We start from the raw sequence: 14699 nt of genomic DNA, 5'->3' as shown, positions 1-14699 counted from the left end.
TAAATATAAGGCTTCCAATACCCAAATTAGTCTCCATTAAGTATGCAAAACGCACAACGTATGTCCTTCACAGGGCGCAATATACGACACATCTTAACCTTTATCCAAAGTGTTCGGACTCCTCTGGGACTGCCTGCAAGGAGCCATAAGGGGAGCTTATTGATTGCGCTATTGATTCAGTCAAAAAAACGGAAACCTTACGTAATGGAGACAAATGGAAAGCACTTGCAACGGAAGTATTACCATTGAAACCAATGGTAATGCAAACGGAAGCTATGGTTTCCGTTTGCCTTTGCGTTGATGGGTTCTTCCGACGGAAATGTCTGACGTAACCCATCAACGGAAACCAAATGCTGATGTGAACACACCCTAAACAGCTGATCAACGGGAGTGCCAGGAGTTCCACCCCCACTGATCTGATATTGATGACCTATCCTAACCATCCATATAAAATGCCCAGAGAACCCCTTTAACCTGTGCCCGCACCACGATGTACTATTGTGTCGTGGTGGGGGAGGTGATGTTTGGAGCGGGTGTCAGCTGTGTTTTACAGCTGACACCCAGGGCTAACAGCAATCGCGCTGTTCCTGGCTGTTTAACCTCTTAGATGCTGTGATCAAGCACGATCGCAGCATCTAAGACGTTACAAACAGGGGGGCTCCCCTTTCTAACAGCTCATCGCCCCTCCTGGAAAGTGATCAGAGGTCGCCAATGGTTGTCAAGGCAGCCCAGGGGCCTAATGAAGGCCCAAGGGCTGCCTTTCTTCATCTCCTGTTAAGCTGTGTCTCTGGCGCAGCTCAACAGGAGCCTGTAAAAATGTTCTGCAATACATTAGCATGGCAGTGTATTGTACCAGCGATTTCTGGTTCAAGTCCCCCAGGGGGACTAATAAAATGTGTAAGAAAAAGTTTGATAAAGTTTTTAATAGTGTAAAAAAAAAATTATATATTAAAAGTTAAAAAATAAAACCTTTTCCCCTTTTCCCTCTAAAGTAATGTAAAAAAAAAATTAAATAAACAAATTGGTTTCGCTTCCATGTAAAAGTCCAAGCTATTACAATATAACATTATTCAACCCGCACGGTGAACGCCGTAAAAAAAATGAAAACACCAGAATCGCTGTTTTTTGGTCACTTCATATCCCACAAAAAATTCAATAAAAAGTGATCAAAAAGTCTCATGTAGCCCAAAATGGTACCAATAGAAACAACAGCTCGCCCCTCAAAAAATAAGTCCCCATACCGAACAATTGCTTGAAAATAATAAAGTTACGGCTCCCAGAATGCGGCGACAAAACACAATTTATTTTTTTTAACAATTAGTTTCTTCCTTTTAAAATCAGTAAAACATAAAAAACGATATAAATTTGGTATCGCCACAAACGTACTGACCGGTAGAATAAAGTTAACATGCCATTTTTACCTTACGGCGAAACTCGTAAAAACGAAACCCCTCAAAAGATTGAGGAATCACAGTTTTTTTCCTATTCCACCCCACAGATATTTATTCCCAGTTTCCCAATTATATTATATGGTAAAATAAATAGTGACGTGAAAAACGACAACTCGTCCTGCAAAAAACAAGCCCTCATGTGGCTTTATCGACGCGAAAATAAAAAAAGTTGTGGCTTTTGGAAGGTGGGGAGGAAAAAAAAAATGAAAATCAAGAAAATGTACGTGACGGGGTTAAGGCCAGAGCTTTACGGAATTTATACGTGCGCAACTATTGCGCAAACGCAGTCAATTGTATTGCGTCTGCGATCTCACGATTCCGAAAGAGAAAAACGTTGGCTTTTTTGCGATTATCCAATTGATGTCTCTCCTCCAATTTGCGACACATCCGTCAACATATCGCATACGCATGAGATCGCAGCGCAACACATCACAGGTTACCATGGAGCCCTGACAGGGACATGCCGTAGCAACCAATCACAGCACAGCTTTCATTTTATCATACAAGTTAAATATTGAGCATTATTGACTGGTATGATATGTAAAGCGAGATGGTGTATACACAGGAATTAAATTCGCACTCATATAGACACAGACCAAATGCATCATAGTCGTGAAATCCTTAATTAAAATCCCTTTATCAACTATTGTTTATCTCCTTTCACTTTAGCGCCAAAAAAAATTCTCGTATTTGGCGGGGAATCGCTTCAAAAACTACACGCCCACAATATACAAACAGCCAATCAGGTCAATTAAACAGAAGTTTCCGATCCGCCTACCCGTTGACTGACAGCAAGAACGAACCAATGGTCTTTCAGCTACTCCTACCGCTTACGGAACAATGCGCAGCTTTTGGAATGTTCCAAAAACATCCATCCTTGAGGGGGGGTTGTCTACCATGTAAAAAAAACGAAATAACCCACTAAAAATAAGTCTTTAAATATTGCGGCATATTCTAGTTATTTATAATATTGTCAAAGTAGCTATATAGTAGAGGAGCCGCTAGCGACTGGAAACGTTATTAAAGCGATATTATCTTGGTTATTATCCACCCTACTGTATAGTAGTGGTATATTCCGATATCGTGAGGTATTAAATGTTCTGTTTCTGGCGCGCTTCGTTCAGTAGGCGGAGAGCGGCACGTCTTCAGAGTCCTACCGGAAAGCTACAGTCATGAACGTATACCGGAACAACCGCATTAATGAGCGCCGGTAAGTTCCTTGTCTAGTCAGTGTCTGGTTTTTAACCTTTAATTCGGTTTCCATGGTTACCTCGTTCTTGTACCGGCTTACCGGACCGTATTGTGCTCGGGTTGCATAGGCCAAAACCGGTCTATACTGAACGCGAGTTATTTATTTCCAGTTATTTCAATTTCATGTAAGATTTTAACGTTTCTTGACCTCTAATTACCATTGCACTCATTTAGTAGTTAGTCTTTGATGTGTGACCTAAACTTGTGTTGCGTGTGTTTACTTAATGTTTTGTTTTCTTTAATTATTAGACCATAAATTGGCACTGGATAATTTGCTTTATGTTGGCGACCAACAACAAAACTGGCTATGGCAGAATAGAAAAATAAATAAATGGCTTTGACTTGGTAGCCACCATGTCTAGCCAACCCCTCCCCCCCCTCCTTGGCCATGTGGTTTCCCTACTTTTATCTGCATGTATAAATTATTATAACTAACACCCATGCAACATAATGTGATTATTGGACCCCCAAGGCCTTGCAATTCCGGCTTAGACTCCCGGATATTGTTTCTTGAGGGTTATTTGCACCTAGACAACAGCAATTCTCTAAAATGGACAATCCCTTTAAGGGCGACTATGCGGCTGTAATTCTGACCGGTGCTGTTTCTATATCTTCAAATTTGGGTCCCCGTTCAATCCCCTGCTGTTTAAGATTTGGCTGGGGAGTCTGGGTCTTGTGGCCACAATAATATTGAGTCAAACTGGCCGACTGAAGCCAATTTGAGGAACCTGATAAACCTTATCCACACTGGGAATGGGATTTCTAAACAGCCTATAAAAGTGGCGGTCCCATAAGCAACGATTGTCACCTATCTTACTGGGGGCCCACAGATTGTGAGAACGGGGGTAACAATCCCTCCAGGTCCTCCTCACTTTACCCGCACTCGTGCGTCCGCTGCTACCTTTACGGTCTATGTGGCTGATGGAAACAGCCGAGCGCTGTACTCTGCGGCATCCGTCAGTCTTATCGATTCTTCATGGATCGGCGGGCACATGTTAGCGCTACTGCTGTCGAGCAGTGAGGGGAACGGGGTTTGGGAGCCCCGTTTCTGCAATTGGTGAGGGTCCTGGCATTGGGGCTCTAGAGATCAGACTATTATCATGTATCCTGTGGATAGGTAATTGTTGTTTTGGGGAATATCCCTTTAACCTAAATGGGGTATTTACTATAAAAATGTCGAATTTTTTTTTATTATAGATCCGAAGCACCCAGCCGCTGGTCTCAGGGGCGTAAGCGCCAATCGGATGGGAATTTTAGACGACACAATGATGAGGAAGAGACGGTCTTTGATGAGAAGTCTTCCGAGACCTGTGAACGTCCTGATAGGTAAGATCGGTCTGGATACGTCTTCATGTGATGGGAGTTGTAGATTATACGTCTACCTCACGGGCAATATAGTCCCGGCCTTGTTTTAACTTGTGTTGTATAAATATTATTCAGAAGTTATCTATCCAAATAATATATATATCATTTTTGATGTGATGGAGATTGATCTCGTTCCTGGAACTAGAGGGAGAGGAAGTGTTCGATCCCTCCACGTTAAATTGTTAAAGCACAATAGAAGTGCTGTGTAAATGTTGATAAAACTGCAGAATAGCCCATCAACCTACAAGAAATGTGAGGTTAATTAACTTTGCTGCATAATTCCCCAACTTACTGGAGGCCACTGCTGTTTTGTATCCCATGGTCACAATTGCACGACACTGCACTATATTATTGTCCTATATTTCAAGGACTAGAAACCCCCTTTACGTGCGGTGCCTCCCCCGATTATGGGCTTAACGCCTGACCACCAGCTGTTGTGTGCACATGTCGCTGCAGGGGAAGCTTTTCACATGGCACCTGTTAAAATCAATGGGCCACTGTATAATGGTTGTGCCTCGGCCTCCATAGCAAGACATGCTTTATGCAGCAGCTCTAGATAGGAGGGAAGCTTCCGAGCGGGATGCCACAATGATGTCCGATGTCCTAATGGGGCTTATGGACTGTGGTTGTCCTGGTGGGGCTGTCACTATATGATGTCTACTTTAGAATAACCTTTTACATATACTCTGTCTTAAGAGGGTGGTCCCATCTCTTGGCCATAATGGAGAGTGGTTACAAGTGCAGTCTCTGGAGGACCTGGGACATCTGTGCACTACATGGACAGCCCATTGATTTCCCTGGGCGCTGTGTAATGCTTCATTCCCCCTGTAGTGGCGCTACAGTGAACTTGAACACTTGCTGTTTTTGCTTGGGATCCGGGCAGCAGGACACCCTGTAACCAGCTCGTCATTGGGGACCCTTCTAACAAAGGATTGTCCTGTTACGGCTCTGCCCCCTCTGTCCTCCGTTCATTGTCAAACAGAATTTAAGCCTTGGTGGATAATCTGCCCTGGGTAGAAAAAGATCTGATCTCTGGTAGAAAAGTCTCACGGGATTATGAATGGCTCGCCTCCATGCTGTTGATATCTGGCTCTATATTTATTTGCAGCTTGAGATCTGGGGTCATGTCTGCAGGGTTACTACTTGCTGACAGCTGCCTGACCTTTCAGAATGTAATATTGGATAAATATCGTAGAGCTGCTGCTTTGAAACATGCGTTATAAGCCTGGCAAAGATGGGTGGCATTACTTAGATCTGTGATTGATCTGCTAGGCTGACTTTTCGGCGTTTCTTTCCTACCAGCTTCACCACACCAGAGAGCCACAAGCCGGTGTCCAGATGTAAAGACTGGGGGACAGCAGTGGAAGAGGAGGAACTCCTGAAAGAAACTGTTGAGAGAGACTTGGCCAGGTATGGAAGAGCGGAGTATCCAATATACTTCTGTTTGCTTTTGCATTTTTTTTGGTCATTTCTTGTAGGTTTTGGTTATGTTCCTACTGCTCAGAAACGCTGTGTATCCGACCTACGACCCGCTGGGCGATCCTGCAGTCCATACTTCTTGGATGACTCTGCAGCCCATGTGACTCTGCAGCAGTCACATGGGATGAATGTCATCCCAGGAGGCCGGACTGCACGCACCGAGGAATGTGTCGCTATGACAACGCCAGGGGGTAATTATTTATTTTTCAGATTTGCGATATTTGCAGCAGAATGGCAGTGTTTCCACTACAAAAATTGTGGCATATACTATTGGCTGCAGGTTTTACCTCCCCTTTGAATTTAATGGTGAAAACCTTCAACAAATTAGCAATGTTTCCGCAGTGTAAATTGACATGCTGCAGATTTAAAAACCACACCGCAGGGAATTTTAGGACCATTTTTACAGTGTTTGTTTGCATTGTGTACATGAGATCGCTTTAAGTCTCGCCCACTTTGCCGATACTGTAAGTGCTGCAGATTTTCTGCACAGATGTAGGTTGCGGAAGCTTTGCAGCATTTACGCTACTTTGAATACCCCTTTAAGAACGGGTTTCTATCACACAAAATGATGGAATGTGGCTTGGATGTCTAGGGCAGAAAAAAAAAATCTGTATCTGGGTTTTTTCCCTAAAGGGGTTTTCTGGAAATAAACAATAATCTGACTCTCCCCTTTAAATTGCAAAAGTATGTAATTTGCATGTGACAAGGCAGCGCAATCCTGGTGTCACACAGTGGATGTAAGCGAAATTCAGGATGAGCTTCAACACCCTTTATAACTTAAAAACCAGGATAATTTACAAGACCGTGCTCTAAAACTTGAGGCATAATCTTCTTTACTTTTGAAAACCGTTTTATAAATGTGCTCTGTGTTTTAATGACCAGGTTAAAGGCTTTGTGAACCTTTGAGGGCTTTTTTTTAATTTAATACAGACTTATTAAAAATTTGTCTTGCTTTCGGAGACACAGCTGTACTGTATTCTCTATACAGATCATCTGTATCGTTCGCTCTACACAGTCAGTCCCGCAGACCTGACACGCAGGATCCACCTGTAATCGATCACATTTAAGTTATAAACAAAGCTGATTGCGGCAATCAAAATAAATAACGGAAAGGGGGACTACCCTTTGATCGCGTCACAGAAAATCCCTGTGACGTGATCGAGGCCCATAATTTGCTTGGCCAGACAGCCCAGGCTCCATTGAAGGACCCAAGGGCTGTCTGACCATATATCCTGTTAGGGCATACTGAGGTATGCCCTAACAACTGCCTGTGTATAATCAGGCTAATGTACTGGCATATAGATATTTGGCAGTACATTAGTTCAAAAATAAATTAAAAATCCCTCTATGGGATAAAAAAAATAGTAAATAAATACACAAATACATTGTTTTCCAATAAATGAAAGTTTTACATTTTGACATATTTGGTATCGCCACGACCGTAACAACCTGTATAAGAAATGTATAACATTTATGATCGGTGGATGGTGTAAAAAACAAAATTAAAACTGCAGCGGAACTGTTTTTTTTTTCTCCAAAAAAATTTCTGAAATTTATATAAACTAAAGAGTATGTATTTGTACCAAAAAATGGTACCTACGGAAGTACAACTCGTCCCGCAAAAAACAATGTCTAATATGAGCATGTCGTACAAAAAATAGTTATGAGCGTCAGGATGGTAAGAGGGAAATATAAAAAAAATAGTTCTGTCCTCAAGGCCAAAATTGTCTGTGTCCTTAAGGGGTTAAAGCAATTCCTATTTGTATAACAAGTGTTAATATTTGTTTCTTTTTACCTTTGTCAGGTACAGGAGAAAACTGCTTATTAATGAGTTTGGTCAAAGAGAGCGGAAATCCTCATGTGGAAGGTATGCTTTGTTGTATTCTGTGCTGTCTTAACCCCTTAAAGACCAGGCCAATTTGAGTTTTTAATTTTATTTTTTTCCTCCCCGCCTTCCAAAAGCCATAACTTTTTTGTATTTCTTTGTCGACATAGCTATTTGAGGCCTTGTTTTTGCGAGACAAGTTGTAGTTTTTCATGGCACCATTTATTGTACCACATAATGTACTGGGAATCTGAATCAATTATTTGTGGGGTGAAATTGGCAAAAAACAGCAAATACACAATTTTTTGGGGGGTTTTGTTTTTACAGCGTCCAGGTGGTAAGTGCTAGATATTCACCTTATTCTACAGGTTCATATGATTACGGCATTACCAAATTTGTTTTGTTTTATCTTTTACCACTTTTAAAAAGAATACAACATATTTGCTAAAAAAAAAGTTGTCGCCATATTTGGAGATCCAGAACTGTGAGGGCTTAAGCCCTTAGTGACAACCAATACGCCTTTTCACGATGGTCACTAAGGGGCTTTAGGCTAGGCCGTTGCCTTTTCACGGCTGCCCAGTCGTGGACCCCCCCCTCCCCCAATCAGCTGTTCCAGGTGCCAGAAGCAGAACGCTCCGACCACTGTATAACGGCTGTGTTGGGTGAGTGCGGCTCTGATCCTACCCACTTGACTAGGAGCAGCAAGGCCACTATAGAGTGGTCGGAGCCCATTACTTCCAGCACAGAGGCCTGCGTAGCTTCCGGCACCTGGAACAGCTGATCTGTGCGGGGTCCAGTTGTAAGACTCCCACCATCATATACTGATGACCTACCCTATGAATGCATAATTATAAAAACATCCTGGACAACCCCTTTAAGTTCTTCGGTCATTACGTGTAGCTTGCGTTTGTAGGTGTTCAATGTTTTTTGCCATCTGACCTTTTTTCCATTGATGCTTATGTCATGGTCAGTGGACTACCGTTCTAGTATTAGGCTGGAATGGGTCAGTGAAACTTCTGACCGCATCCGATGGTAATCACAGATAGTCTCATTCTTGGTGTCATATGAGGCCTGTCAGACCCCTGGGATTGTCACTGCTTAAGAGTTTTGCAGGAAACTTACAATAAATGAGTTACAAGAATCGGTAGTTTTAGGATGTGCTCTGTGTAGTCTGCAACTGGTGACACTGCACCTCCTAGCTAGGAGTTGTAGTGTCTACGCAGGTTGCAGATGGTGTACAGAATCTGTTTTAATCTAGGACTTGTCTACCCCACCCCCCTTTGCTATTGGGGTGCTGGGAGGCAGAGTCAGGACAAGGTGAATATTGCAGGCTGCTGCTTGGTAGTTCATAAAAGTCTGGGATACTTTTTTTTTTTTAAGGTGAATTTTAGCTAATTGGTTTTTATATTTTCAAGCTTTGTTTCTCATTTCTTCATTTCTTTTATTTTTAGCTCTGATTCAAAGGATTCTTCAAATCATGGAGAAATGGAAACAGACCCCTTGGTTCTTGCCAGGAGACAGAAACAAATAAGCTATGGGAAGAACACAATTGCATATGACAGATACATTACAGCTGTGCCAAGGTAGTAACTTATACCCAACAAATATGTAATACATGACAGAAGCTGTGAATATTTGCCATGGTCCTGAGTGGGTTACACATCATGAGAAGTGTGCAGTAAATACTCCAGGATCATGTATGAATAGAATAGACAGGTTGAGATTCCTCTGACAAGTTTCCTACCTGTATTTGGGTGCTGATTTAGTTTTGGATATGATGCGTGTACTGGCAGTGTATTTGTTTCCTGCTTTACTGTGTATTTAAATTACATTGTGCCGTGTACCTGTTTTTTTTTTCCAGACCAACAAGACAGATAAAAGTTCATCCAAGAACCCCAAATAAATTTAAGAAATACAGCCGCAGGTCTTGGGACCAACAGATTAAGAATTGGCGCATTGCTCTTCATGAATGGGATCCCCCAACAGAGGAAAGCAATGACCTGCAGCCATTGTAAGTAGCTTAGTACTGCTGCTGTACCTTCTACATTACAATGGCAGCCAGACACCTCTGATAACGACTTGTCAAATGAGGGTATGAAAGAGTACTGCGAGGTGTAAATGAAGTACGATTGCGCTGACCCTATAGGAATAAGATTATCAGTAGATATGCTAACTGAAATACTCGCTGCCTTGCTCTGGTAGATCAGTGGTTGTATGGTAAGGAATTGCTTTTAAAGGCGTTGGCTAATCCACTAGTATTGGATGCTCATTTATCAATGAAGTAAGATTATTTTGAACCTTGTTTGTGTAGACGTCCCCAGCGTTTCATTATCAACTTTCAATTATGATATTGAAATTCTGCTAGAGTTGTAAGTGTAACAGATCTTAGCCTATTAAAGGTTAACTAAACTTTTAAAAAGCTTTCGATTTGTCTGACATGTCAGAAGTTTTTCAGTGGGGGTCCGAGCACTGAGACCCCCACTGATCGCTGAAATGAAGTGGCAGATGTGCTCGGGTGAGCGCTGTGCTGCTTAGTTTCTGATCAGCTTTTCTTGGGGTGACCACCAATAAAAAATACGGACTCGCTATGACATGGTCAAAAGTTTTCTAAAGTTTAGTTGGCCTTTAAGGGACAGTTATTTGGTTTTGTACCTAGTGCCAGATTCAATGCTGCCAAGATCCCTGCTATTTCTAGCACACAATAGTCTTTGCAACAACCAACTGCTAGCGAGCCCGAACCACTTTGGTTGACACCACTATAGTACATACCGTTTTAACTTAAAATAATTGAGCAGGTTCAGATTTCCCAAAAATGTAAAAAAAAGATGTAAACATAAGATAATGGTATGAAAAAGAAGAAATCTTAATCTTTCTAATCCTGATTTTATTTGTTTTTTTTCATTTGCAGTTCTGAAGACATGATCTGCTCAACTTCTGAAATTAAACCTGAAGATAACCTTGTAAGTGAAATTACTGAAAGCAAATAGTTGTTACTTTGTAAATGTAATATCCTGAGGAAAGGCGAACGAGCATTCAAATGGAAGCTTGTTCCCGATCATTGTCCTGTGTAAACAAGGCAACCATAAGCCGATGAACAGGGAAACACTCGTTCATCGGCTGATCTCCTCATTTATGCACCATTAAATATGGTTGCCGGCAGCACATTTCTCTGTGTGAACTGGGAGTTGTGCTGCTGACATTATGGAAATTTGAGGACGAGCGATTGTAGGAACGATCGCTCGTACCAAAACATAACTAATCATTGCTTCTTGTGAAAGCAGCAAGTGAGCGCAGATCAACTAACTTGTTGATTGGTGCACTTTTTTACAGCCAATTTGGCCCGATGTAATAGGACGTTAACAGCATGTATGAGGGTATGTTCAGAGTTTTTTGCAGGCAGAACCTGCCTGCACTTTCTTTGCCGCGTTTTTTTGTGGCGATTTTCGGCCATGGCCATAGAGCACCGTGGGCGTAAAATGCAGCGAAAAACGTTCTTAGCATCCCATTGATTTTAATAGGTCAGACGGAACCGTGGGAAGAGCATGTTTCCCACACGCACTTACCGTTTGCGGGGAAAAATGCCTCCGCCTCTCATTGAAATCAATGGGAGGCGATTTTGGTAATTTTTTTGCGCGGTTTCCGTATAAAATTTTTCTAACAAACCCTCTGTGGACTAGGCCTTCTACTCTAGAGCTGCAGTCACAATTGCTTATGTAATAATGCGATGTAGTACATCTCCCCTGTCTATTATAACACTAATCTATTTTTTTTTTTTTTTTTAGTTTACAGGCACTCCAACCAAAGTCAGAAAAATGGAGACTGAGGGAGGATTTGATTTGGAAGCCTGCTTAAACGATGAAGATGACACTGACTTTGCTCAGTTAAGTGTCAGCTGATGGAGACGCACTCTCCTTACACCTCACGTGCACTGTATATTAGATCTTTACAAAGGGCTCCCTGTGATGGAGCTCCAAATTGCTGCTTATTTTGCAGCTTCATATAGGACTTTATGGCCAATCAAAATTCTTGTATGATATTGGTGCTGGCAGCTATATATTTTTTTGGGATGAAGCACTTGAATCTGGAGCAGCGGAGCTGTAAATGCTTTGACGGCTTAGAGTGGACGCCTCTTGTGACCATTGCTGGGATGAAGGTTATGCCCGCTCTATAACTCTGTTTATATACGTGGTCTTTGTTAATATCAGGTAACTGGTGTTGAATATTGTACAGATTTACCCGTGGAACGCTTTCATACCTTGCTTTTAATGTATAACGTTTAAATGTGGATTTTCAATAGGACTTGGCTAGCAAATATGCTAGCTAATTGGGGAGAACCAAGGCATGTAAACCATTTTCTTTTATACAGGCTCGTGAAGAAGTTAAAAACATTTAGTCCTGGACTACTATACATTTTGCTGGGTTTAGTCTGCTCTGGTATTGAGACTCGGACCGTATGTAACACGAGGACACGCTTTCTCCAAAACCCTTACACACGTCCTAACAGATGGATGCGAGACGTTTGCTTTTTTATTTTCACAATGGACCATCTGATATTGTTAGGTGAGCTGATTGAGACTTTACTGTTGGACGCTTAATTTATTAATGGAGTAAGGCTTTGTTCACATTTTCTTCGGAGGCACCATCACTTATCCATTTAAAAATGAGACAGAATATTGCAGGACGCTTCACTCATTTTATGCGGTAAAACACCATGGCAGAAGCCGACAGAACCCATTAGTCAGTGGGTTCCACCGGATGCTGATGGTGTCCGTCATGCAACGGTTCTGGTATTTTCGTTACTCCGCTTTTGACAGCGCAAAGAAATGGAAGTAATGAACGCGTGTGATCGAGGCTTAACTCACAATCTCCTTTTTTTTTCATTGGCCTCTGGAAGGTGACCTACATTGTATGCAAGTGATTTACCATTTCACATGATGCGTAACTATCTGCCAGCACAAAATAAAGCATGTTCAGTCTTAATTGCCTGTATGATTACATTTTAGCTGTGTGGGTCATGACGATGTCTGAATGTTTACCTTGGCGCTTCTGGCTCTTGGTAGCTGGGCAGTTGCAGTTAGATGTCTGGTGATTACTGAGTAGACTGCAGAGCAGTGACCCCTGCTGGTGGGAGAAATACAATGCAAGCAACTCTCCGCTTAAAGTCACATGAGTTGTAATATATAAATGGCAGGAAAGCACTCTATTCAAGTGTTTACAAAGGGGGGCTTAATTCATCTGGGCTGCTGACATTATTGATATGTCCTCTTGAAATCAAATTTAAGGGGTCTGCTCTCTGCTTTACTATTTGTAAGCTTTTGCAGAAGCCCAGTCAAGCAAATGACTGACGTCTTGCAGGAGGTTTGTGTTTTGCCTGCAGTGTAAATCTTCTGCTGCAATCTGCCTCTTGTAGCGCCCGAAATACTGGCACAATCCTAGCCAATTCACCAGGTTACTTTGCAGCCTGTGCAATGACTTTGCTTGCTGGACACTTATTTAAAACAACCGGTCATTGTAGTGGTGATCTGTTCTGAGGTTAACGCGCTTTAAAATCCTTTTTATGTTTTCTTTTTTTTGCTTGTGACTGGGTTGAGTAAGTGTCTACAATACATCGGTTCACATTTCAGGATGAGAGCTCTGGTGAAAGACATGGCTCTTGCTAGACTAGGTGATTTTTTTTTCTCTCCAAAATTACTACTTTTAGCTTATATTACATGCACGCTCCTGTTGCATTGTAACTGGTCTGTTGTCACCGTCTCCCTTGTGGCTGTATGATTAAATTATCACGTGCAGGCAGCCAAGCTGTAGCTTTAAAATGCTTTCTTGACTTTTCCTTGTTGCGTGGTTTGTATCCTACAGCAGATTGTTCAGGAGCTGGTGACTCTTGGCATACAAAGACATTAGCGGCCAATAAGTCTGAAAGGAGACCCTCAAACTGGAACCCTTGGCTTATGAAGCGCTACTTTTGAAAGAAAAAAAATTCTTGTCAATTGCTGTAGAGCAGATTTCTATTAGTAGTACAGTCACTATAGATGTCACCAGGTGCTCTGCCTCAGTGAATGGATAATTTCCCTGCATGCTACACAGGACATGTACAGGTGAGTGATCTGCCTCTGATCACCGCAAGCTCCCATACCGGCCTTCACTGCCTACAGGACGACTTACCAGTAAGGTCTTGTTCACATCTGCATTAGAGGCCTCTAACGGAGCCTTCGTTGCAGAGGTGCTATTGTTTCCGGTACAACCAGCGATGCAGACGGAAAGCCGATGGAACCCATTAAAGTCAAAGGGTTCCGTCGGCCGCCGGTCGTGTCAGTGTTGCAAGAGAACAGTTAGTCTGGAATTCCCTTCTGTTTTTCTGATGGAGCAGAACTGAATGCCCTGATGCCGATGTGAACATAGTCTAAGCCTCTTGCTGTCTGCTGCCAAGGGCCTGATGGGTAACCGGCAATGTTGTGATGTTTGGAGAAATGCCCTTTAATTTTGTTTTTTTTTGTGCGACACGATCTGTGAAGGTAGAGCTGGAATTTTTATTCTATATCCTATTTGATACTGGATATGTACTTGATAGTTTCTTGACTTGCTTTCTGCATTGACGTGTGTAGTATTACGCGATCTAGTTTTCCATTCCTTCCCACTCCCAAAACAGTGGCGTGAGACCTAGGTGGAGGTGGTTTATAGATTGAGGGGGGGGGGGGTGTAACGTGCAGTAATAGAATCTACTATAGATCAGTCCTTGCACGCAGGACAGGAGGCTTAGAAATGAACCTTGTATTTAGTGATCTCAGTAGGGATTAGACTGCAATTAAAAGCGATATAAATCAGAGCTGGAAATAGGACGACTCCTGTATATTGCACGGACTTTCCTCTCCACTGGTTTGTATAAACCTTCCACAATATCTCGACTGCACATCTCATTTTTCCATTGATGATCCATCCAAGTCGCTCACCTCCGGACAGTAGTCCAAGACTATAACTCAAACTAGAGGGGCCTAGTACCGAGGCCTGTTATAATGACCGTGTGTACGGACGTGCTCCGCAGCATGGTGTGCGTTTATACTTCTGCTGTGATTTCTTGTCGATACAAACTTGAATTTTAAAATACTCTATAAATATTGTAAATTTTCTCGTGTACATGCAGTTGTATGCCTTAATGTTAATAACCATTTCTAACAAATATTTTCTAAATAAAACAATTGCTGTTCTCTTTTGGTCTTACAATGTTTTGTGTGTTTGAAACGAGGGTGTGGGTTGGGCGGGCAGTTTTGTTACCTGGTAATTCGAGCGCTCAGAGGGCCTGTATGGGTCCTTAAATCATGACCTGTTTGGGT

General features: G+C 42.1%; 1 protein-coding gene across 2 annotated transcripts; it reads left to right on the top strand.

Annotated features, from left to right (window-relative positions):
• The first annotated feature begins 2575 nt into the window (after positions 1–2575).
• Positions 2576–14574, top strand: SLBP (stem-loop histone mRNA binding protein). 2 transcript variants are annotated; one of them, XM_075856892.1, is made up of 8 exons: positions 2576–2661; positions 3900–4028; positions 5370–5477; positions 7351–7413; positions 8823–8954; positions 9233–9382; positions 10280–10331; positions 11154–14574. In XM_075856892.1, the coding sequence occupies exons 1-8, from the start codon at positions 2624–2626 to the stop codon at positions 11265–11267; spliced, it is 786 nt and encodes a 261-aa protein (XP_075713007.1). In that variant the 5' UTR covers positions 2576–2623; the 3' UTR covers positions 11268–14574. The 2 variants fall into 2 exon arrangements, with proteins under 2 accessions (XP_075713007.1, XP_075713016.1); XM_075856901.1 differs by lacking the exon at positions 7351–7413.
• Positions 14575–14699: the final 125 nt, after the last annotated feature.

The sequence above is a fragment of the Rhinoderma darwinii genome, chromosome 1, assembly GCF_050947455.1.
Source record: "Rhinoderma darwinii isolate aRhiDar2 chromosome 1, aRhiDar2.hap1, whole genome shotgun sequence".
Taxonomy (NCBI): domain Eukaryota; kingdom Metazoa; phylum Chordata; class Amphibia; order Anura; family Rhinodermatidae; genus Rhinoderma; species Rhinoderma darwinii.
This window is presented reverse-complemented; position numbering and strand designations above follow the sequence as displayed.